General features: G+C 39.4%; 1 protein-coding gene across 3 annotated transcripts in view; it reads right to left on the bottom strand.

Moving 5' to 3' along the window:
• Positions 1–26,591, bottom strand: part of Kcnk2 (potassium two pore domain channel subfamily K member 2) — a 193,705-nt gene that overhangs the window by 129,862 nt on the left and 37,252 nt on the right. Inside the window, exon 1 of one of the 3 annotated variants that reach the window (XM_046438494.1) lies at positions 1,335–1,611. The exons of 1 other annotated variant lie outside the window; for it this stretch is intronic. In XM_046438494.1, the coding sequence (XP_046294450.1) occupies position 1,335 (1 nt within the window). In that variant the 5' untranslated portion in view covers positions 1,336–1,611. Of the gene's footprint in view, positions 1–1,212; positions 1,612–26,591 lie in introns of those variants that run through there. One more of the 3 variants, XM_046438492.2, reaches the window with a different exon arrangement.

The following is a 26,591-nucleotide window of genomic DNA, read 5'->3' as shown; positions in this document are numbered from 1 at the left end:
TGGGCATGTGTTTAATGTTTTGATTTAAAACAGACACACACACACACACACACACACACATTTTCTAATAGAATGCTCATAATAGCTAAATTCACTGTTGTCTGCAGTCTCAGCAGCACCTTCCCCTAGCTGCTTAGTAAGTCTGAGAGAAAAAAAAAAAAAGTCATAATCTAAAATTTAGCCAATTTTGGAATAAAAATAATAGAAAATTACACAGAAGCTCCACATTATCTCCAAGCTTTCCAAGCCGCTCCTCCCCACATCTCTGTGCTCTTGCCTTTCTGATTTTTCACATCACTGGTTTGCTAGCCTGTAGAATTGGAAAACACCAGGACTGTTTACCTTGAGGCTATCAAATCTCAACCCAAAATCCCACTAAGACATTGTTATTATATGTTTTGAGGAAAAGAGGATAGATTTTAAAAACATATATATATATATATTGTGTGTGTGCCAGTGTGTTTCTGAAGGAGTTTAATCTTTTTAAGCTCCTGTTTTATTTTTTTTAATTTTTTTAATTAGCAGAATATATATAATGCACACTTGGCAGACAGAATGGACAGAAACTGGTGTGAGATATATATATGGTTGATATAGGCTGATACTTTATATCAGCCTTTTCTCTGGATCTAATATGGGAAATCTCTGGGTTTCCATACACCCCTTTTGAAGAAGAGCTGACCCTTCCACACACTCTCAGTTCCATTACTACCCCCACCCCCAGCATAGCACACTCTCCTGTTCTTCCTGGTCTCCCTTCCTCACGCTGATATGTCTTCGTTCGCGTCGCAAATGACCACCAACCAGCAGGAGAAATGAGCCTTTTTTTCAGCACCACTGCGTGTCCCACCATGCAATGGGCAACAAGTGTGACGAGGGTCACCATGCAACCTGCCTGTCGGCTACTCTCAAGGGTTGACCCTCCTCCTCCATCAGAAACTCTCCCAACGTGTTCCAAACCCATACCCAAGGCAGATGCAAAGACCCCAGGCGCCAGCGGGAGTGGGGGGGAGTTGGGGGGCAGAAGCCGCCAGGAGAAGATCCGGGAATGGGTTTGCCTCCAAATCCAGATAATGATCCAACACTTTGGACGGAAAACGAAGATCCGAAACGTCCGCTTGCTGCGAGGGGACATCTGCAGCCCTCTCAGGGCTGGCTGGGCCGGAAAGCGCGAGGCTGGGGGGTGGCGGGGAGCGTACCCGGGGGTCTCACCTCCTGCTCTATAACCAGGTCTCTCCCGCGAGGCGCTGGGAAGCATGAGGCATGCAGCATTCAAAATGTTTTTTGAAAAAGACGGACTTGAAGCTTTTTTACAAACACGCCATTGTACTCACTTCTTATTCAGAGACGGGCTGCTGCGCGCTCCGAGCTGCATGGGCAGGCATTTTCCCCGGCTTTGTTTTACAAGGTGGGGAGAGCCGGGCTGGACGCGGGAGGGGGTGTGGGGGGAGCGTGAGAAGAAACGAAATCGCGGGAAGGAGGGGACACCGGCGGGCTGGGCAGAGGGCGAGGCTGAGGCCAAGTTGGGTTCGGGCTCAGCCGCCCCCGCGCGTGCCTGCGGCCGGGCCCGGGTCACCCAGAGAGCGCGGGCGACCCGGGTCCCGCGCCGGCCAGCAGCCGCCGCCGCGGCGCGCTCAGCCCAGGGCTCCGCGCTGGCCCGGCCTCCGCGCGGCGCAGCGCGGGGGCGGTCGGTGCAGCCCAAGTGGCCGTGCGCCCCGGCGTCTTTGTGCGCGAGCCTCGCTCAGCCCCTCTTCGCATGTCTTTGTGTCTCCCCGGGCAAAACCCTCCGTGCCCCGCGGTGGGGGTGTGGCACGGTCTTGGCGCCCGTGGCTCGCCGCCCTCGCCGCTCGCCCTTCCCGGCTGGCTTCTTCGCCCCTCGCCGGCTCCTTTCCCTCCTTTCAGAACTCCCTCCCCCTCGCCTCCACCTCCCTCGCTGTCTCACCGCCTGAGCTCGCCTCTCCGCACCCCCTTCTGGCCCAATCCTCGCCCGCGTCGCCCTTACTGGTGCTCCCTTCCAGAGCCTGGCTCAGCCCGCCTCCCCGCCTGGGGCACAGCCCCTTGGCTCACCTGCTGCCTCTCCCCGTGTCAGCCCGTTCCACTATTAAACGCCACCCCCCCCCCCAAAAATACACACACACACACACACACACACACCATCTCCTCATTCTCTCTGTCTGGCATTCATATGCCCCAGAGTTCCATTCCGTCTTCTTCCAGGTCGGGCGCGGCATGTGGGACCTAAGCTCTGGAGCGCGGATACCCAGACCTTTGCAGGTGGGCATCTTCCTCATCTTCGTGCTCTCCCTCACCTGGCCAGGGTGGTATAGGGATATGCCCTTCATTGGCGCCCTGGAGTCGGGGAGGTTTGAAGTCCTACCCTCTTACTATCTGCACCTGGGAAAAGGTATTAACTCGTCACCAGCAATCCCCACTACACCTCCAAGGGTGATTGAGATGAGCCTGGAGCGCAGTTTGGCAGAATGTCCCAGGCCAGAAATGACAGGGACTACAACCGGAGTCAGGGTGAAGACATCTAGAGGTGCAGAGGGGAAAAAAAGAACACCCTTTGCCCTGGACACAGGTTGCTAAAGGCTGTCCTTGGGAGCCTCGGAGTGGGAAACCTCCGACCTCAGCTGGAACTCCAAGTTCCCAGTCCCCTTACCCCTTCAGGTGCCAGTTTGACAGGTACAAACCACGCCCAGACACGAAGAAGGCAGCTCAGGGAACTTGTGGCAACAGGGATTTAATAGGCGAATCCTCTCACAACACACAGGATGTTGTGGAACTTCAATCCGTTTGTAAACTTTCTCTTCCCACTTTCGCTGCAGGAATCCCCTGCTGACCTCCATCCTCCCACCCCACTGCTATGTATGAGTTCATCTTCCATAACTGCTGCTCAGCCAGTTTGGATTATTTTCCCAATTAACAAGGAGAACTTCCTAGTGAAAGGTATAGACGTGACTACAAAAAGAAGCGTATGACTCTTTTGCAAGACTGTCCCACCATCAATAATAAAAACACTATGTTATTATTTTAGATTCTAGACTAGATTCAGCACCTTCTTCCCTATTAAAATATATATTATCCATCCTGTTGGAATTGAAGCAAGTTTTCTAAACTTCTGCTCTCCATAGTAACACAAGTCCTTTCTAAAATGTGAATCTAATCTTTCCACTCCCAGAAACTTAAAACCCTTCCAAAGTCTCTAGGTCACATATAATGTGCTTCATGATCTAGCTTTTCATTCCAGCCCTTTCTAGATATCATCACCTTGCCTTGCACTTTCCCCCACCACACACATACCTCACACCTTACATGACTAAGGTATTTGCCCAAGAGAAACAGGAAATGTGTTCATTCTCATCCCCCTTCTCTCCCCCGCCCCAACACATATACACGCATGATAAAAGATTTACTTTAAAGAATTGCTTCACATGATTATGGATGCTGGCAGGTCACTCTCAAATCTGTAGGGCAGTTCTGGCAGACTGGAAGGAAACTCAGGCAAGAGTGGATGCTTCTGACTAGAGCAGAATTTCCACTTTTCTAGAAAGTCTACCTTTTACTCCTAAGTGAGGCCCACCTGCATTATCTAGACTAATCCTCTTTCCTTAAAATCAACTGGTTGTAAATATTAGCTACATCTGCAAAATATCTTCACAGCAACACTTACATCTTCATTAGAGTTTGACTAAATGACTGGGTATTAGAGCCTAGCCAAACTGACATAAAATTAACCATCTCCAGTATTATTATCCTTCAGATTCTCCATGCTATCAGAAGTTGTCCAAGAACCCTGGAAAATGAGGTGTCTTACCAGCTATTTCCCAATTCACCCTTTTTTTGGTTTTGTTTTGGTACCAGGGATTGAACCCAGAGGCACTGAACCTCTGAGCCATATCCTCTTTTTATTTTTTATCTTTTCATGTTGAGATAGTCTTGTTCAGTGGCTTAGGGCCTCACTAAGTTGCAGAGCTGGCTTTGAACTTGCCATCTTCCTGCCTCAACTTGTACTTCTATCTTTGCACTGTCACAGCGTGTTGTGCTTTGTTAAACTAGATTGTAAGTTCATAAACCACAATTCTCTGTTCATTATGATCTATATAACTAGTGACTGATGCTAAATAAGTGTACAGTAAACATCCAAATGAAAGTATGATCACTAGTAAAAAGCTGACATTATCATTCATCTGGTCTTCCTCCAAGATTTGGAACCAGGATAACACACACACACACACACACACACACACACTTTGATCCCTTGTCAATGGTCTACCATTTACTACAGTGGGAGCTTGATGAACAGTTTAAAGATGCCTGCTTGTTATTTATGTAGGTCTGTATAGTGCTTCCATTTTTCCATACTCACAGCATGTAGGTCTCACCCCCAATCTCAACTGCTGAGTTTTCACTTTCCCTATGACTTCATATGTAAGAGTTGTCTTCCTTCATGCATCACATGCATGTAGGATGCTTGAAGTGGGGGTGGGTGTGAATGAGAGGTTTACATGGAAAAGAAGGGAAGGGAAGAACAAGGGAAGGGGAGGGAGACTCCAAACTGTAACAGCAGGAATCACTCCAACAAGCCAGAAAGCAAAGGTGCAGCCTCAAAAATAATTTGAAAAACCAAGAAACCAACCAATCACACTGACTCCAGTCTGCTTTCCATTGCAACCCCATAAAGTCCCCATCCTTCAGTACTCCTGCTCATTTAAGATCCCTCTTGTGCCAATACATTCTTACAGTGTTGAATTAAGAGGAAAAAAGGAAGTAGACTACTTTGTCTATCACTGAAACTGGAGCAACAGGGAAGTGGGATGGATTATCTTGTTTAAATTTATGCCTGCAATGCATACAAATCCCATCAAAAGTTCAATAGAAAGGGTAGATGGATTCTATTTCTTCCATGTTGCAGGATTACTGAATATCCCTTGACTTCATTTTAATAGATAAGAAAATCTGAAATATATAATAAAGAGCTTTAGCTCCCCAAAGTCTATACTGCCCTTATTCTAGTGCTTTCAGATCCAATTAAGTACTGTGAGATCAAGAAAAACTCATTTTTATGTTTATTTTGCTTTTTGACCTTGGCCTATTCAAAATGCCATAATGAAAAAAATAAAAGTAAAAAATAAGTATACCACTTTTTTTTCATATTCCCATACATATCTGGGATTTTGGAGTCAAAGATTTCTATGGGTGACCTATCTCCACCACTTCTGAACCATGTGCATTAGAGGAAGTCACTTTATCTTTCTGACCATCTGATTCCTACCCTATTAAATAAGGATAACTCACTGAATTCACAAAGGCTATTGCAAAGATCATAGTGAGGCAATCATGTATTTTTCAGTTTCATATTACTACACTGAAATGTTAGGGAAAATTAACTTATGAAGAGGAAAGTTTTATTTTGGTTTGTAATTCTGGGGGTTCATCCAAAATCATGTGGCCCCATTCTTCAGGCCTCTAGGAAGGGTAACACATCATGGAGGGAGCATGTGACAGAGATACTGCTTATATCGTGAGCCAGGAAGAAAACAAGAACAATGGGATGTGCCAGGATTTCACAGTGTCTTTTCTCTGGGAGGGAGGACACACTTCCAATGATCTAAGGAGTTACCCAAAGACCCTCACCTCTTAAAAGTGCACAGCACTTCCAAATACTGCCACCCTGAGGAACAAATCTTTTATGCACAGGCTTTTGGGAAACAGTCAATATCTGATCTATGGCAGCATTTATGTATTCAATATTATTGATTCCCAAAGGATTTTTATTCTCTCCTTTGCCTGTCATAACCCCATAAATCAGAGAGTTCCTGAACAAGTAAGACCACCAAGAAATTCCAATTCTGTAATGAATTTTGCAATTCATGTCATCTTCTAGGTAACATCATCGCACAGATAAAAGAAAAGGAAGAATAAATCACCTCCATCCAAAAAATATTTACTGAGTGACTACTGCATGCAGGAGAACTATGGTTAAAGTAAGGGCATTGCCTTCAGAAACTGTGTGACCTAGATAGAGTAGGTACTGGACAAGTATAAAATTCAAATTCTGATTAAGTGACCTAAAAAGTTACCAGGTACTATGAGAGTACTTGGTATTAGAAATTCAGAGAAAACCTGTCTAAAGAAGTGACACTGAAGTTGGTCCCTGAAAATGCACATACTGTTGAGCATTAAGCATAAGAAGCATAATGTATGCAAAGAGGCTTCTCAACAACAAGCCTGTAAAAAGACTGTAGCACAAAGCAGCTGGGAGAATCTGGAGAGCTCAGAAAGCAAGGATTGCTGGTGGACAGTGATCAAGCCAGAGACATAGGGAGAGACCTGGTCTTACAGCTTCTGGATTTTAATGAATGGGATATTGATGAATATTCATCACCAAGAAATCTCATCAGACATTTTTTTTTAAGAATTCTTCTGCTTGCTATATGGAGAACAGAAAGAAGGGAAACAAAAATATAGGGGAACAAAAAGTGTAAGCATATGAATTTAGACATTATTACTCAGGTCTAGATGAGAGAATCATGGTGATTTGGGTGGTGGTATCAAAGACACAGAGTTGGAAGGAGATCAGTAGGACTTTGTGATCCGTGGGGCATGGGGAGTGGGCATGATGGAGAGGGGTCATTTTCTTAGAAGTTCTACTCGACTGCAAACTCAGTCAAAGAGGACAATATTGGTAGCACTTTGGTGAGATGCCTGTATGACATGGCCTCTTCCAAGCACCTACCTTCTGCTTTCATGGCCGTTGGTTTTCTTGTGAGACTCATCCCTGATTGTAGGTAGAGTATGCATGCTAGGTTTCAGCCAATACAGTCATGATTCCCCAGCCTCTTGACTGGTTCAAGTATGGGCCTGTGACCTACTCAGCCAAAGGGACTTGTGCCACCCACCATTGGAGACTTCTGTTCTCATCCAATGACTTTGAATATGAATGATCTGAATGTCTTAGAGGCTTCCATTTGAACAGGAAAGGAGAAGACACTTGAGAATGGAGCCAGCACAGAGCAAATCAAAACAAGATCACCAAGTGCAGGTGACAGCATCTAATCAGACACCTATATCATGCCACACCTTGAGATACACACATTTTATTTTTATATAAGCCAGTTTGGGTTGAGATTTCTGACACTTGAAATCAAGAGCCCTAATTCAAATACTGCAATGCAAGGAAGAAGAGGAAATGAAAATAATTTAGTTTTGTGAAGGTCTTTAAATTTGAGTCTCAACGAGTCATTGATTCCTGCCAACTAACATTCATGCTCTTGTGCTATCCCCTCTCCTTGCATTTGGACTATATATACTGACTTAATTCTTTTTAAATTTTTAAATTTGTTCTGATTACTTACACATGACAGTAGAATGCATTTTGACACATTATACAAAAATGGAGTATACTTCTCATTCTTCTGGCTGTACATGATATAGAGTTACACAGGTCATGTAATCATATATGCACATAGGGTAATAATGTCCAATTCATTCTCCTATCATTCCCACCCTCATACCCCCTACCCTCCCTTCACTCCCCTCTGCCTAATCCAAAGTACCTCTATTCTCCTCCACCCTTATTGTGAATTAACATCTGCATATCAGAGAAAATATTCGGCCTTTGGTTCTTTGGTATTGGCTTATTTCACTTAGCATAACATTCTCTAGTTCCATCCATTTACTGGCCAATTCCATCTTCTTTAAGGCTGAGCAATATTTCATTGTGTATATAAACCACATTTTCTTTATCCATTCATGTGTTGAAGGGCACCTAGATTGGTTCCAGAGTTTAGCTATTAACATTGATGTGGCTGCATCACTGGAGTATGCTGATTTTAAGTCCTTTGAGTATAAACCTAAGAGTGGGATAACTGTGTCAAATGGTGGTTCCATTCCAAGTTTTCTGAGGAATATCCATGTACTGCTTTCCATAGTGATTCTACCAATTTGCAGTTGATATATACTGGAAATAATTATATTGACTTAATTCTAATAAATAGAATTTGGCATAAAGAATGCACCTTCCAAGATTAGGATATAAAAAGACTGTGGCTTCCCTTTTGTGTGCTCTCTTTTAGCCCTCTCCTGGCTCGAATATGGTTGCCTTATTGAAAGATAACCCTGTGGAATGCCCTGCATGAATAAGCCTGGGAGGAGATCTCCTGAAGTCTTCCTGAACTTCAAAGCAGATCCTTCCTCAGTCAAGCCTTGAAATGTCTATTGCCCCACTCAATACCTTTGGTAGAATCTCTTGAGAGACCTTCAGCCAGCGTCACCCAAATAAAGTGCAGATTCATAAGCCTCAAAACTTTAAGATCATAAATGTTTCTTGTTTTCAGCTGCTGAGTTTGGGTGTTACTTTTTATGCAGCAATAGATAATTAATGTAGCCTCTAAGAGTCAAATTCTAAGCAATCTTATAAAATGTCAGAGCCAAGCTATGTAAATTAATATAAAACAGCAATTCATCAAAGATCAAAATTTGTTCATTTTAAAGAATTAATATCTTCTAAATTAGAATGTGCCAATCAGAAGGTAAGTCGGAAATCATTGTTAGAAATGGAAAAAGGAATTATGAGGTAGATGCCCAAAGAAGTATGAATACAGCAGAAGTTCTCAAACTTGAACAGGCATCAAAAATATCTGGATGGTGGTTAGAACACAAATTGCTGAGCCCACCCCCAGTGTTTCTGAATATTATGTCTAGGGTGGGGCTTGAAAAGTGGTATGAATAATAAATCCCGAGATGATGCTGGTGCTACTAATCCAGGGACCACACCTTGAGAACCATTAGACAAGAGGTAGGATCCAGGCTCACTCTGCTCAATAGCTTACAGCCAATGAAACAGTTTCAACAATGGTGATGTCTAGATGGCAACAGAGTTGGCAAATCATGGCAGGCAATGGCACATATCAACATCCACTCTCAACCATGAAGTGAGACATTCAAAAACCTTTCCATTTCCAACGTCACTTACATGTCATATGTCATTGATGGTATAACAAATATATTTATTCACTAATTCAACTGGAGTTTAATTAAACATTTACAATGTATCAGATATTTTTACAACATTTGGGACTTAGAGCAGTAAAAATCACCAACTCTTATCACAATGGAGCTAATATACTTAGGAAAGAATGACACTAGTGAAACTATGTTCTTATCTATTCAGCAAAACATCACTGGATTACCGAGAGAGTTTCAGATTCAAGTGTTTCACCGTGAAGGAAGGATCAGATGTCATTTTACCAGAATTGCGAAATTCATCAAAACTGGCTGGTTCATTTATAAAAAGAAATGTAGCCCTAAGATATACAATACTCAGAATTATCTTATATAGTAGCTTTGTGTACTTACTTACTTTGAAACAAAAATACACAAACATACTTAGGTAAGTTTTTAATTGAAATATTTTTTTTTAATAATTGGAGTACTTAGTCCAATATTATCTCATTTTAGTGTTGAAAATTCATGTAAGTCAAAGCACCTGTGTTCCACATAGAAAGACCAGTGTTTTAATTAATGTATACACAATAGTTATTAACTAGTAAAAAAGCTAATATTAATATTCAGTTTTCCCTGATAGGGAATAAGAGCATTATGAAGGGAATGAACCCTTATAACAGGATACTCTGTTAGAATAAATTCAGAAAACGTTCTCATTCATCTGATACACAAAGAATTCAGGGACAATATCCTTACACCTGTCAAACATGAGTAGCATAACAAACTATCACCAGGAAATGGACATTAGGCTGGTACATATCCAGATGTCAGTATTTTCTACCTCTGATATCATAGGTCAATCCTCCACTGACTTTGAATTCATTAGATAATTTTTTAAATTTGTCTATGTTAAGCAAGCCAATTATATCAAATGTGCTGCATTTTTAAATCAACCATAAATCCAGAGAGAACTAGAGCATTTTCAATGTTTCTTGAGGGCTTTCATTACCTAATGAATTTTTGGCACATCGGATCCTTTATTTGAAACTTGTATTTGATGTGAACATTGCCCAGTACAGCATCCTGCCTTCACCTGAGACCGCAGATTCTGACAGTACTGACTGTGGCTTTGTGAAGAACAAATCAATCCAATTTCCCTTCTAAAATGAAGTCACACCGCTTAAAGGCAATAAAGAAGCAAACAGAGAATGTGAGTATTTGGAATCTCCTAAAGACATTTTTTAATGTGTTCAGTAATCAAAGATGTTGACTTCACCGTACATACAGAATCTACTTTCCCCTTATCCCTTTGTGTGTCTATGATTGAATGAGCACATAAGGCTTGCCTAAGGCTACTTGCTGAATTTATGGAAGAACTGAGATTGAAAAATTCATGTATCACCCCAGGATGTATTTGTTCTATAAGAAAACTCTAAAATAGAGAAGAAAATGGATTTTTATTGAATTCTAAAATACATGAAGGTGGTCATGGGATTTTCCCAAACCCTACAAAGTGACCAAGGCAGAACTGCCACCATCACTTTTGCCTCATGGACCATCTCTTCCTGGGGGCTTTTGCCCCTGGCCCCTTCACTGATCTCCAATCCACTTACCACACTGCAGCCACATGGAACTTAAAAAAAAAATTAAGTTGTATTGAATCCCTAAATAAAATCATGCATGAGGCTGGTGTGGTGGCTCAGTGATAGATAGCTTGCCTCACATGCATGAGACCCTGAGACATGAAACTCTATTAGAACAAATTCAGAAGATGTTCTGGGTTCGATCCTCAGCACCACATAAAAATAAATAAATAAAATAAAAGATATCTTAAAATCATGCACTTCTGGTTTCCTATTTCCTTCAAGAAAGACCTTACAATGTCATTGACAACCCAAGGCCCCTAATATCCTTGCTTGGTCAATAAGAAGAGCAGGAATTACAACATTAGGTAATATCTATCGAGGAATTACTGAGCCAGGCATTCATTTAAACCACTTCATTACTATTGCATTTAATTCTCATTAAGAACTGTTAAAACTAAACACTGCTATTATGTCCAGAGATGCTAAGTGACTTTTTCAAAATAACATAGTTAAATAAGTCAATACACCCCTGCCACCTAGGGCCCATCTCGCCAGGCCGCCCTTTTCTCTCTGTGGTTCAGCAATTGTTTGAATTCCAGTTTCTTCAATGTATCCTACTCCCCGCATTGTTCCTCTAGAGCCTTTGCACATACCAGCTCTTCCAGCTTGGACCATGCCTGTCTCCTTCATTGCCTGCATACAACTTCTAACCATCTTTCAGACCTCAGAAAAAAAACACACCTTCTTCAGAAAACCGCACCCTTGCCAGCTCCAGATGAGGTCAGTCCTGATGCCCCAGCACACTCCTGCGGCACCCCCTAGCTACCCTTCATGACCCCATCAGCTGTAACACCTAGGTACTCACTCAAGATGTTATTCAGTAACTGCCTGTCTTCGTTTCCTGGGAACGTTGCAATGACGTTAACAAAAGCCTCGCTGGCTAAAAACAACAGAAATGTAGGTCCAGGTTTGGAGGCCAGAAGTTGGAAATCAAATGAGAGTAGGGACTGGCTTTCTCGCTTTCTCTTACAATTTTTAGGGCAAATCCTTCCTTGATTCTTCTGGTTTCTGGAGTTTGCTGGCAATCCCTGATGTTCCTGGGTTTGTAGATGCATCACTCTGCTGGCCTGGCTGTCTTCTCATGTCACTTTCTCTCTGAGTGGTCTCTCTGTCCAAATTTCCCTCTATTTAAATGATTCCAGTCCTATTGAATTAGGGTCCATCTTAAGAAAAAAAAAAAAAACTCAACTTATCTCTGTAAAACCCCACTTCCTAAAAGGGTCACATTCTGAAGTACTAAGATTAGGACTTGAACTTAAAATATATTACAGGAGAATACAATTCAACCAATAATTGTCTATAAGACTAGAATGAATTCCAAGAGGAAATGGACCCTGTCATCTTATTCGTCAGGCCAGTATCTTACACACAAAAGGTACAAAATCCAGTGTTCATTAAATGAATCAAATTCTATTTTTAAGAAGTATTATTGAAAAAAATGCAGCAGTTAATCAGGCCTCAGGTATGTATATGATGTGGGTACAGGTGTTGAAGAAAATATTCCAGCCAGCTTACTGCCAAGAGAGAATGTAGGTTCCGTGTGATAGATTTTCCGATTTCAAGAGAAATCATATATTCAAACTGTTTTAGAAGAAATTTTCCAATTTTCCAATGGGAAAAATTATATCAATTTTTGAATTGAATAATGTCAATGGCAAAAAAATAAATAAATAAATGCATTTTTAAGCTGAACATGGTCTTGAAGCCACTTGATAGAGCCTCTGTGACAAGATAACACCAGATGCCCTGTGAGGTCATATCTGAAATAAAATGCAATGATTGTATTCACTGGGCTGTATAGCACATGTTCAAAATTCTCTCTCTCTCTCTCTCTCTCTCTCTCTCTCTCTCTCTCTCTTTCCCTTGAGACAGGGTCAAAGTTGCTTAGGGTCTCGGTAAATTGCTGAGGCTGGCCTTGAAATTATCATCCTCCTGTCTCAGCCTCTGGAGCTACTAATATTGCAGGTAAGCACCACTGCAGCCAGCTTCCAACATCTCATTTTAATTGCATTCAGGCAGGGCTAGCACTGACGAGGTTCTCCCCTGTGGTTCAAAAATTAAGGAGTGTCAAAAAACAAAATAATCAAAATAAATAATATTTAATATAATATTCTGAAAAATCAACCCTAATACCAAAAATTCATGATAAAGATAGGATCTGATCGTGCCCTGACCTTAGTTCTAGCTCTGCTTGCCTGTTTGACTGATATTTACCCTCCCTACTGGATTACTATGTGAATGTAAGGCAGTTACTGAAAAGGTTTATTCTGGCCCACAGTTCTGGAGGTATCAGTCCATTATTTAGTGACCCTGTTGTTTGGGTCTGTAGTACCACATCACGGCAGGAGCATGTGGCAGAGCAAAGCTGTTCACCTCATGGCCAGATTACAAAAGAGACACAGGAAGGGGCCGGAGTCCCATAACACCCTTTAAGGACATGACCTCAATGACATAAGACCCGTCACTAAGTCCTCCTTCTTAAAGGTTTCACTACTCCCGGGCTGATGACCAAGACTTTAACACAGGGGCCTTTGAGGGATATTCCAGATTCAAACTATAGCCATCGCTATCTATGGAATCAACAATGTACTGTATCTGTTTCCCCTTGAAGTTCCAGGTAGTTTAATGCATGATGGATGAAGCAATCCCCCGACCCAGCCAAACTTCTGTACCCAAATGTGCATTGTACTGCAATTTTCATGAAGTGTAAGTCCCTTCATGACTTCTCTAGGTCATCTCTTTCCTCTGAAAATATCAATAATTTCTTCTCCTATAAGATGGTGTCTCTTACTTCTGATGCAATCATCTTAGCTATATTTTTCTCTCAAACTTCTGCTTAACACCTACTCACTTCTGCCATGCTACTCGAGGCTTCCAAAAGGACCCCATTGCTAGCCCTGTGACAGCCAACTCCAGTCCAATGAACACAGGTTAGTTACCATGGAATGCTCTTATGTTGATTCAGCAATCAGTTTGAAAAACACATCTGAAGTGTTTTGAGGCTTGATCACACAGAGAGCACTTCTGACCTTTCCTAAACAGCCACTCAAAATATAGACATTCTCAGCCATCATTACCACAACCTGTCTCTAGGAGATTTTGTGCATGATCTGGTAATATTCCAGGGCAAGATGTTGATTCAGGGTTGTCACAAGCCTCTATCAGACCTGGAGAATCACAAGAAATGTCAACATTACTCCAGAACTAACAGCCAATTATGCAAATATATTTACAGAGTGTCAAAATGACCATTAAGAAAGCTATCACAGAACCTTCACTAATACAAAATCCTGGTAATCATTATTTAAATAAAAATATGAAATGATCAAGAAAATTTAGGGGATCCCATGTTCCTGTGGAACCTGTTCTTCATACAATAGAAGATGAAAGAAACATAATTAGGATTTTTGATTATATTAATGATTGGTGAGATTGATTTATTCAGGATAGTTGCAAAATCTTCCCTGTTATTTACTTTTGATAAACTTGATCATAACTTATTGTGTGCTGATACACATACACGGCATCTTTTATACTAGTGTGCTTTTCCTGTATATATATGGCTTCCTCTACTAGACTAGGCATCTCATCTGAAATCTTTTTGATTTCTTAGCACACATAGTTGGTATTCAAATATTAGTTGAGTGATATAAAAAAAAATAACCACCATTACTCCAACACACACAAAATCAGTTCTTGTGACCTCCAAAGGATTCAATTGTAACAATGCTATTTAGAATCAAAAAGCATTTAATTCACATGAAGGTACTGTTGGTACATTGGAAATTATGATATTTCCTCCATACCCTTCATTATCCCACCAATTCTATTAATATATATTCACATGAAAGTCAGCACATGTATGGGTGAAACAGTGAAGTACCTAGATTTCAATTCAGGTTCAGCCAATTATTAGCTGTATCTTAGTTTTCTCATCTGTAAAAATAACAATAAAAATGTTATCAACTTTTTTATCTTAAAGGCAATGACTGCATCTTTTTTCTTTCACCTTTATTTATTTATTTTTATGTGGTGCTGAGGATCAAACCCAGCGAAGTGCTCTACCACTGAGCCACAACCCCAGCCCATCCATTTTAACTTGTAAATGAGACCTAAAAGAGTTAATACTTGAAAGGTGCTTATGACAGTGCTGACATATAGTCAAGAGCTCAACAAACATTAATAGACTATAAATATCACCATCACCACTGACAGCACTGAACCATGGAAGGAGGGCAGGAGATGGGTCTGAGATAAGAAATGAAAACAAAAATGAAGAGGCCAATTATGTTCTGGAGCTTGGCTCAGCAAATACTTGGAAGCTGACTGTTAGGAACCAAATGAGCAACTGCAATTCAGGACATAATTAGATAATTCAGGTTGTAAAGGAGGAAATCAAATTCCAGCTCCTTTGTTCTAGAAAAAAGAGGACTCTTTTTTTATAAGCTCTGGTGTGGGGGTAGTCGTAGTCCCCACTAGGAGAGACCCTACAAGGATGAGTAGGTGTGTGCCAATTTGGTTAGAAGGAAGACAGTAGGAGTTTTACAAGGCTACACTAGCCAGCCAAAAACAGACATAAGGGTCTATCTTTATTGTTCTCTAAGCTATGATACTACAATCCCACTTTCTCTACCAAGCATATGCTGATTTCCCTTTGACTGTAGCCCAAAGTTTTGAATTGTTGGTATCTGAAAATGTGCCTTCAATTGTGTTAATTTCTAGTTCCTTAGCAATCTATATTGCTTTAAGAACTCCAGGTGGCTTTCTTTTTTCATGCTCCTGGCCCTGAATATTGAGTTTGGGGTTAAAAAAAAAAAAAAAACTTTACTGTATTTTCACAGCACATAGTAGGCCTTCTTAACATTTCATTGTTATCAATATTATTTTCTAAACACAGATAAAAATTTTCTTTTGTCCACAAACATGTTTTTAGTTAAAGTAAAACTTTTATAACCCCAAGTTGTTGGTTGCTAAGAGGACAGTACATGCAAATAACATAAACTCAGTAAGGGCCCCAGAAAGGGTGTGTGCCATTAAGCTAACAGGTGTAATATGTATTTACTTCTGTGACTCATATTGTACCTGTTCCCTGTTGGCAGGTTTATCAGGGAGCTCTCTTATCCCTACCACCCCCGTCTCACATTATGCTTATTTTAATTATTAAAGCTGAGATGTCAGATATTTACTGGTCTATTTTTAACAATTGTTGGCGAAAATCTGTTAGCCACCAAGTGTAGCTATTAATAGAACAGACAATATTTTTTTTCCTATTGTATCTATCCCAACACAGTGGAATGCCACATTTTGTGGTGGTTTTTCTTTGGATGAAAGTTAGCTGGAAAAAATTGTTTAGTGTTTTCCTTTGATATTTTCTCAGAAAGGAGAGCCAATAGGGCATTGTTAGGATGCCAAAATCCCTTGCTGGCCTTCTTGGTAACTAATGGTAGTGTTTTTTGGTTTGTTGGTTGGTTGGTTTGTTTATTCATTTACTTTTGTTGTTCCTGTTTTTCCTTTTTTTTCCCCCTGAAATAATGGATGGCATGTGCACCACTTTAGTCTTCACATACTGTATAAGGAGATTGCTGACAATGTTGTTCTGAACTCCAGGTGGCTTTCTTCATGTTCCTGGCCCTGAATATTGAGTTTGAGATTAAAAAAAAAAAAAAACTTTACTCTATTCCATAGCACATAGTAGGCCTTCAATAAAAATTTAATCATTGCTATGGTTTGTATATGATTATACCAAAAACTCCAGATAATGTTTTATACATACATGAAAGCCATCTCTATAGAGTATATTTTCTAGCTGGTAAGACAATATTTCCATGGAAAAAATATAATAAAACATAAAGACCAAGGGACCTTTTAGGGAGTATCTACTAAGCACATAATAAACATTTATTCAAAGAGATTCTATGGAAACATTTGCTAGGTGTATTTTGATGGCCTCTCATTGCAAATGCTTTGTTTGCAACTATTCAAAACAGGAAAGTAGATTATTTTTTAATTCAACAAATATGACTCTTACTTTGCCATTAGTCTGGCTTAAATTTCCTAAATTTTACTGGGAAAGAGGCATCACAGAGTCAACCATTCTTTTGAGAAAACATTGCATATATGAATGTGATTGCCAACAATGCATTGAGGGAATCTGTTACATCCCTCTCTCCCTCTGGACAGTGACTTGCTTAGGGTAGGGACCTTGTCACGCTCGTGCTTGTACCTTCAATGTTCAACACATGGTAGACTCTCAGCAAATGTTTGTCAAAATGAGCTCAAAATAGCCTCAGAGGCTTAATTGTCAATAAATAGATGAAGGAAATGTATAGACACCATGGAATACCATTCAGCCATAAAAAGAATAAAATTCTGTCCTTTGCAGCAAAATGGATGGAATTGAAGAATGCTATGTTTAATTTACAAATTTATAATTAGGAAATATTTCCGAAGTACAGAAAAGAACTGCAATAAGAATAAACCTGGCTTTTAAAAGTATTAACATTTGCCAGATCTGTTCTTGATAAATTCATTTTCAAGGAAGGAGAGATACAGTTACAGTCCCAGTTCAGCACAGCCCTTTCTCTCTCCACAAATTAGCACTCACTTGGAGTTCATCTTCCTTGTGAGTATAAATATATTTTTCTGATAGATGTATGTAGGAATAAAAATATATTTTCAAATTTATAAATTGTATCATAAGAATTCTTTTCATATTGATTTTTTCATTCAAAGTTTATGTTGTCAAGATTTATCCATGTTGAAACAAGCAGAGCTTTCTCTGAATAATACACTTTCCCTGGTAGAATTCAGAGTAAAGATATTTATCTTCTAAAATCTACTACTTGGCCTGTACTTATAAAAACAAAAGAAGATTCCATGAATGTAAGGCAAAGGGAGGGGGAGAATCTTTCTTATACCTTTTCAAACTATCAGACTGTATTGATTACAAAACCCCTGGTTGTAGAGCCTGGGATCTGAAATGACAGGTGAGGCTTGACCCGTGTACACTGGGCCAAAGATCCACAGCAAAAACGACCAGCACCCACCAAATTCACACTCAGTTTTGAGCATTGGCAAGGAAAAAGAGGTGGGAACTTTCTTTAAAAAAATTTCAGTGGAGATATCCTTCCTTCCACTCCTCCCAACTTTTCTTCCAAAAATATATAACTTGTTAATAGCAAACCAACTCAGTGCACAACTGGCACAAAATGTCCATATTTTGCTCCCTAATAAAGATGTCTAGGATTTATAAAAATCAGTCACTTAAAGAGACTGGCTAGTTAATCATATGAATAATTATTTAAAATAATTTGCTTAGACAAATTCCCTTTAACCATTTGGCTCCTGGGCACCTAGTTCTCATAGAATGAAAACATTAAAAAAATCACAATTTACTTGTAGTCAGTAGCCAGATGCTCTCTATTAAAGATAGATCTTTAGTTTTGAGGCCCTGCCTGTTTCAAAAAATGCATTTCATATTTCTCAATTCATGAATTTGATACTTATGTTCATTTTTTTGTTTATTTATTTATTTTTATTTTGCTTTTCATTTCTTTTTCTGAAAATTTGGCTAAGGCTAAGAATGAATGAAACATTTCTTGGAGAAATTTAAAGAGCATGTGAATTTCTCTGCAATTTCTGGTTCATGGGTGTATGTACCTGAAGACACCCAATCCAAACTTCAGAAACATTTTTTAAAAAGATGGCAGCCACGGGCTGACAACAATCTGTTTGACAGAAGACATCAAATATATAACAACTTCACCAAAATGCTGCAACATTCCAACAACACAAGAAATAAAAGAGAGTATTATGCAAGAAAATATTGACAAGAAGAGGAAATCAAATTCTGAAATTGCAAAGGAATTTAAGTACAAACAATATAACTGCCAGAGATAGATTTCCACCTGGACACCTGAACAATAGAAAACCACCCTCAGTGAGATATGGTCTTAATGTTTAAGAAAAACAGCCTGGCCTCTATCTCTAACCTCTACAGATCTAACCAGCGATTAATTTGGGGTTTCCTTTCAAAATATTATGAAGGGAGAATTTTCTACCTGGCTCTGTTCTTTCACATTTTTTTCCCATGTTCATTTGGCATCTGGTCTTTTAGATTCTAATGCATCCCAGGACCCTCCGTTGTGACACCTTACTAAGGAAAAGAAGGCATTATCTTTTCTGTTCTATTCCCAATCAAAAGTGGCTTGTTCTGCATACTACTCTTTCAGAGGATCCTGGGTAAGAGACAACTGGCTAACACAGTATGTGACCTGATGATGGATGCTTCTTTCAAACAACATATGCACATTTAATGGAGGCCTCATTCCCAGAATTTAATGGAATAATTATTAGCACAGTTACTCTCTGAAGAGGCAGATATATTAAGTAGCAAATCTAAAATGCAAGCACGCATGAAGATGTGGATGGGGACTGATCAAGCAAGATGACCTGTGACTTTACCATTTTTCACCTGGATTACTGCAAAGTCTCCCAAGTCCATGGCCCTGTCTCTGATACTCTTTTTATCCCTGCTGTGATCAGAGCACAGATCTGATGATAATACAACCCTGAGAATGTGACAGTAGCTTCCCACAGCCTTCATGACAAAATTCAAGCCCTTGGCAAGTAATACAAAGCTTTTAGATTGCACATATGCCCAGCTATATGTTCTACCTTGCTACCTACCACAAACCATTGTTTCCAGCTTTGTTATCACTCACTGTTTCCCCAAATGGACATGCTTCCTCAGGTTTCAATCCTTTTGCATAAGCTCTTTGTGCTCCTTGACCTAAATGCATCTTGACCTTCAAAACTACTCCCACAGTTGAGCATTACTTTCCTTCTTTTCTTCTCTCACAGGAATCTTTCTGGACTCCTTCTAGTTCCAAGTTCATTTTTATTTTATTCTTATTCCACTGTTGTATGTACTCATTGGGTTTCTAATATGTTTACCCTTTTTAAAATTGGGGTCTATATCTTTCACTTCTTAGTCTCAAAATTTCTGGCTGGCACCCAACATATAATGGACATAGTAACAAATATTTAAAAAATGAATAGATGAATTAAGGATCAAACTGTTTTTTTAAAAAACACCAAAAGCTGGCCTTCAATCCACAATCTTATGCGTACAATGCCCTAACTATTATATTATATTAAGAGCAATAGCATTGCTATTATTATAGCATTGTATTGCATTAATAGCAATATAATAAACTTAGCCCATCCCACATCTAACTGTCATGACTACCACTTTAATGGTTTCATAGTAAAATTCTTTTTCTCAAATTTTTAAAAATATGGTCTAATTAGTTATAGACTCTATACTTGTCCTACCTTTGCCTAGAGGTCCCTTCTGGAAGACGGATGTCACTGTCATTTTCCCAGTGTGTTCCACCTACCTGTCAATACCCAAGCTGAAGAATGGCTAAGGGAGTAGCCTCCGGATTCATCAGGTTTGCCTCACAGGCGGGCCCTGGGCCTTCCTCTACAAAGTGGTTACACACTAAAAAACTGAGGGGCGGAAAAAAGAGTTGTAGCTATTCAAACCAGTACCTGCTGTCTTTGTTTGCTGGCCAGCACCCATCTCTTCTCTTTAAATTAAAGCCCAGACTCTTATCTGTGCCTTTGGTTTCCAGCATAATGCTTTTATTCCCTGAGAGTAATTTCTGGCCTTTTGAACAGGCTTAGAAAATTAACTCTGTCAGAGGCCTGTGTGGTACTTAATGAAAGCCACGTATTGGTTAGAACAGAAAGGGAACGTGTTACCATTATAATCATAATATTGTGTTGAAGATTGTAGTAGCTATTATTATAGCATACAATTCCATCAAGCTGTTATAATTTATTAATAATTTTTGGAGTTTTAACTCGGTGATTAATTAAAACATCCACAATGCCAAGATGATTTCCTTTTAAAAATAAGACAAATGAAATTCACTAATAATTTCTTTTTTATCCTACCTACCCCTTAACTATATCCTAAAAAGTCTGTTCCAACAGAAACAGCCCGAGTCACAGCATTCCAGGCTTACTCTCGGTTATTAAAACTAATTCCAAGGACAGTCATCTTTTATTTGGAAAAAAATACTTTTGGAATATTAATTAAAAATTTATTTCCTTTCTTAAAATCCATTCAGTTATCCAAACTAATTCTTTAAATATTTTTATATGAAGCCTTCAAGCAATAGTGCTAGTGAATTGATTATTTTTAAATCCAGAAGACTATTTGCATATTGGGTAGACATCACAATTTTTTTTTTTTTAATATAGGAACATGTGATGATCTTCTTTCTGAACAACAACAACAAAAAAGACAAAACAAAAGCCAAAGAATGAAACTTTTTACAGGTACATTGAAACTCATTTTGGAAAAATTAGCTATATAAATACTAGAAAGTTTCACATTTGGAACTGATTTTAAAATTTAAAGGTTTCCACATTTCATTCTTTCTACATGAAAGCTGAAAGCAAGAATTTCAAAATATTTCATGAAAATAAACAAAGACAGTATCATTTAATGGTCATAATAAGTAGTAATGAAAAATCTAGAATACTAAACTTTTATTCTCATAAAAGATAGTATCTTAGTATTTCTTAGTGGATTGGGTTATACACACAAGGTTTTGTGTATAAATAGAAGTATTTCTATCAGAAAAATGTTCTGATAAGTTTATGTCCATCATTAAAACGGTGGTAAAAAATCATAATGTATATACATTGTCATATTATATATATGCACATTAAAACTATTTTTGAAATTATCTGTTCTTATTAATATACAGTGGATGGCTAAAATTTTCCTAATATTCATGTCTTGAATAACATACAACCTATTTAGAAATTATATATATGTATAGTTTTCTAGTTGTAAAATCATATATCCCTAAATTTAATATAACCACACATAGACTGATGAACTAAAGAACTCAGATTCTGTGCTAATATTATTAATCTCATGTTTTCTATAGAAGGTGATTTGTATTCAATACACATCCAAGTCTTCAGAATAAGAAATGAGTCTAGGTTCAGCATTGCAGAATAGGTTGCAAAAGTAAACCACAGTATACTCAGGAATGTAGGTAAATGCAGATTCATAATGTTTTCTAAAACTACTCTGATCTTCCTCAAAGCTCTTACCTCTATATGGCATATGGAATTTTATTTTTAACAAAGGAAAATGGGTCTGATTAAGTTTAAAAATGCATTTGAACCAGTAATGTATACCAAGTACCTAGGTGTTACTCAGTCCTTTGGGAATTATTGCACTGACCTTTACACTCCCCTTAACCCTTTCAAAGACAGTGCCTAGAGTATGGGAGAAAAGTTCTTATCATCTCTTGGCACCTACTACTTTGTTATGCAATAGCTAATACCCCTGAAACATCATTAGCCTGGTCTCTCCTGGAATGCTCTGCTAGCACCAACTCTTCACCCCTCTGGCCAATATATCTAGAGTCTTTCTTCTCTGTGAATTGTGGCCCAGACCCTGCCTGTTCACTCAGTCTCCTCTCAGCTCTGCTAGCTGACACTGCAAACTCTTGGAGTCTCTGCCCAGTCTGCAGGTCTGCTGGCTGTCATTCAGAACCCATACCCTAGGGAAACTGAAGAAGGCGTCCTACTGCAATGAGGACATCTAAATGTCCAACCACGCTGATTTGCCCTGTCACCTGTGCTGGGTCCCTAGTCACCCCCCTCTCACCATAGCTCTTTCTTCACTAAAAGGGAGCAGATGCCAGAGGATGTCTGCCATCACATTCCCAGGCTTGGGTAACACATGTCAGTGGGCCTGGTGTGCAGACCAAAAGAGAAAAGAGATACATTTCTGACTTTCTACTTCCCTCATCTCCTTTCTCATTCATCTTCCTCTTGTTTACGACTAAAACATATGGGCTTTTCTTACTTCTTTTTGTCGTCACAGATTGCTCATAAATAAAATTCTGTGATCTGGGTTAGCCAGACCTCATGTTTTGAATTGCTCAATGAGAGTTACAGAAATTTTGAAAATCCTTTGTCTTTCCACAGTCTTTCTGACTTGGACAGCTGTTGATTTGCTGTACAATTCTGGTTTGGAAGTCATAATGTAAATTACGTTTTTTTCTTTCCCTAAAAATCTTAATCTCAACTTCACTGACTTAGAACTGTTTTTACATTGACTTTATTTTTTTAGTTGTAGACAGAAATAATTTCTTTATTCTTTTTTTTTTTTTTTTTTTTGTGGTGTCAAGGACAGAACCCTGTGTCTCACATGTGCTAGGCAACTGGTCAACCATTGAGCCACAACCCCAGCCCTACGTTGACTTTTTTTAAAAGTGTTTATTTCCTTTGAAATTTTCAATTTTTTGATTTTCATGTTGTTTTCATTAATGTTGACTTAGCAAAGTTTGCTTATTAAATTTCCAAATTAGGGGAGCAGTGGGAAGACTTTCTAGTGGGAAAAAAATTCAAGTACTAGCAAGGATTCTGTACCCAGAGCTTGAATCATTAATCCAGCAGCATTCATTGAAATATGCATGAGTTAGTATTTTCTTCTGGACATGTCTCTTGCCATTGGGGAAACATTTTCTGAATAAGAGCGGCAAGAAACCTACTGTTTCCAGGTTGAAATTCCAGGATGGGGAGATATGCACACACATTCATAGACCCACACACACCAGAAAACAGGAGAGAGAAACAAAAGAGGGTACTGTGACCAAAGAAACTGGGTAACTTTTATAAGGACTAGTGATCCAAAGCCCCTCACAGAATGATTTTAAGCTAATGTTGTTCAAGAAAAGACCAGAGACAAAAAGGAGCCTGGTATAGGAAGATAAGAAAGAAAAGAAACAACCATTCAAAGTACCCTAGAGGGGGGGAAAAACAACTTGGCAATTCAAGAAACATGGAGAAAAACAAATATCTTCAGTTGTGGCTGGAGGGTAGATTGCGGGAGAAAAGTAGAATGAAATTGGAAAGATCAATGGGGGCAATTATGTAAGGCTGTGTGAACAAGGAGAATGGGCTTGGGTTTTACCCATAGTACAACGGGGAGGCACTGGAGGGGCTTAATGGGGGGACAGGGATGATTATGTCTTTGGAGAATGATTGAAGGAGGTAAAAGTGGAAGCAAGGGTTATTACAGAAATGTGGGCAAAAGTGAGATAATAGAAATAGAAAGTAATTTCGTGCATGTCTTGGAGGTAGAATTAACAGGACTTATTGATGGGTGATGGAAAGAAGAATCAGGAAAATTTTTTTTTGCTTTTGACCTGTCTGCAAAGTCGTATAGAGTAGGACAACAGCTCCTGCTACCAATAGACAAAAGTGTAAGAGACAATTCTATTTCTCCTAAAGGAGAAGAAGGGAAATGTCACAAATCCGAGTAAGTAGTATGTACTTTGGCTGACCAATGATCAGGTAAATGGCAAACCTTTATCTAGTTGGTGGTGGGGGTTGGGGGCGGGGTCATACGGGGAAGAGAGAAAGATGGTATCCAGGGAAAAGGGTTGAGGCAAAGCTTCCGTTAGGTCCATCTGGCATTCAAACCCTACCTGTGTCTCATGGTTCCATTTTTTTTCCCTTTACACTCCACTTTCCCATTCTGCATTCCTTAGGTTTCTTCTCCATCTTTTTGTCTTATTCTTTAAATCATTTTAGTTTCACCCTCATCCTTATCACCCTGTCCTCAGTACCCCCATCATCACCACCCTCATTGCCAATATTATTGATTGACTGCTAAATGACCACACACTTACAGTCTGAAAAACTCCTTGCAACCATCCCAGGAGAAAGCTTTAGGTTTGGTGAGATGAAGCACAGTTCCCAGGGTTACAGACCAGGAAGGATTAGAGCCCAGATGTGTTTTGAAGGCATCAACTATCAGAGCTGCAAGGACTGCAGTGGCAGAGCCGAAACATAACATCAGGTCAGGATGGCTTTCACTGCACAAAACTACTAATGTACCAATGCAGACTGAGGCAGGGGCTGTATTTTTTGTTGTCATCCCTGTGGGTCCTGCCTCTACTCTCACACAGGATTTGTGCTATTTGCAGAGATGGCTCTTTCTGCCCAGACCTCCAGCCCCGTCACTCTGTATTTGTGGGACTTTTATCACATGTCAACTAGGGCTATATGTATTTAAAAGATAATTTTGTCTCTCCCTGTATCATCCACCAGGTATAATTCAAAATTAAGATGTGCTTAAATATGCATATCTTAACTTCATTTCCTCAAAGTATTTGTACCTATGCTCCACTGTTGCTTCAAGCACAGGCTTAAGCTGACTGTTGGGTAATTCATCTGTGTAATGAATATAGCTGGGAAATGACTAGGAGCAGATTAGGAAACCAGCAACAATGTACAAATTTAAAAGGGAGTGATATGGTTAAGTAATGAATCGACACTGTGCTCACTCTGAACTAGATGGTGTTAAGGCATTGACAGGTCATCCTTGCAACAAATATTTTAGATAATAACGAGTATTATTCCTATCCTACTGGTGAGGCAGTTAATTTTGCAGGATAGTAACAAATTTCCAGGAATTGGACCTGGTTCAATTGTTTCCAAAGCATCATTGAGCTTCTACCTTCAGCCCATTCTGCCTTAAAAATATTACATGGAGATTATTTCCTTGCAAACATTTTATACTTGAAGACATTTAGATACCTATGATATCATTGTCTTCCCCATTTCTCCTTTTCTAAACAAACTTTCAGATCATCATTGCATTAGAACTTGGTCATAATTCAGCACTTCAGAGAGCACTAGTTATACATGCAGTTGCCACAAAATGAGCTATTGTAGATATCCTGATGCCTCTGGCTTTCTATGCTTTTTTAGTATCTTGATAAGCCACTCCTTCAAAAAATATGACACATCTTTCAATTAAACACAGATAAATTTATGGTGTTAGGTTTTAAATGTATGCTTTGGTATTTGCAACCCACAAGCCATTGCACAGAAAAGAGAAACCTAGTCATTTGTGGGGATCTCAGACAGGAAGGGCAATGCAATGTATGATCACTGGATTTAGATTTCCATGTTCATTCGTTATGCCTGTTTCTCAGGCAGATTCAAAGATAGATAGCAGGTGGCCCAACAAATATTTCCACCAGATACAAAAATCCAACCAGAGGGAAAGGTCTTAAACTGCAATGATTGGAGACTAGGAGGAAAGTGTGGAAAGAAGGTGTAGAAAGTAATTTCTGTCTATTGAGTGGGAAGCAGTGAGACTCAAATCAGTAGGAACCTCTAAGGGGCATTCTCGGGGCTCACTTCACTTCCTCAGAATAGAAGGAAAGCACTCCAACCAGGAACGAGAAGAGTATGTCCCTGTCCTTTGGACCTGATTAAGCTTCTGAGAATTTACCTGACTTGACACAAGCAGTTCTTTGAGAATGCCTTATTGTACTTTGCTTTAAACCATTGAGCAGGGAGATGTTCCTTTGCTGGTTCTTTTAAACAACACCTTTTATACTTATGAGGAACTGATATATGTGTTACTATCTCTGAAATGGAAACACATTCTGAGCCTTTCTAAATCACACACAGTGCCTGGGAACTATCAGGCACTGTGTGTCCCTCTGTACACTGATAAATCTTAGGTCTTATTCCGCTATGCACTCTGGACACAGTGTCATAGATATGAACTAATTATTCAAGGTCAGATCTTTCAGAATTCTCATGTACTTTAGATTTCATGATAAATTCTGATATTCAAAGGACATGCTTAAACAAGCAATCCATCTCATTCAATTACCACAGAATTTTAAGTCCATGTTCATTATCCAAATTAGTGCTCTAATGCTTGAATTGTGTGCTGCACAATCAAATTAGTGACTTAAAGATATGGTTTCATGGACATTTTACTTCCTTATAATATTTGGTATCTGGTTAAGACAAGTAGGAACAAACCTTCTGGATGAACACATGAGGGGAAAAAAAATGAAAAACAAAGTACATATGTACCGAGAATAGTTCTTCTGAACAAGCCTTGATTGGTTTGTGTGGAAAAGGGCC

Source organism: Marmota monax, unplaced genomic scaffold (assembly GCF_021218885.2).
Source record: "Marmota monax isolate L192 unplaced genomic scaffold, Marmota_monax_Labrador192_F-V1.1 WCK01_AAM20220418_F8-fsc00118, whole genome shotgun sequence".
NCBI lineage: Eukaryota > Metazoa > Chordata > Mammalia > Rodentia > Sciuridae > Marmota > Marmota monax.
This window is presented reverse-complemented; position numbering and strand designations above follow the sequence as displayed.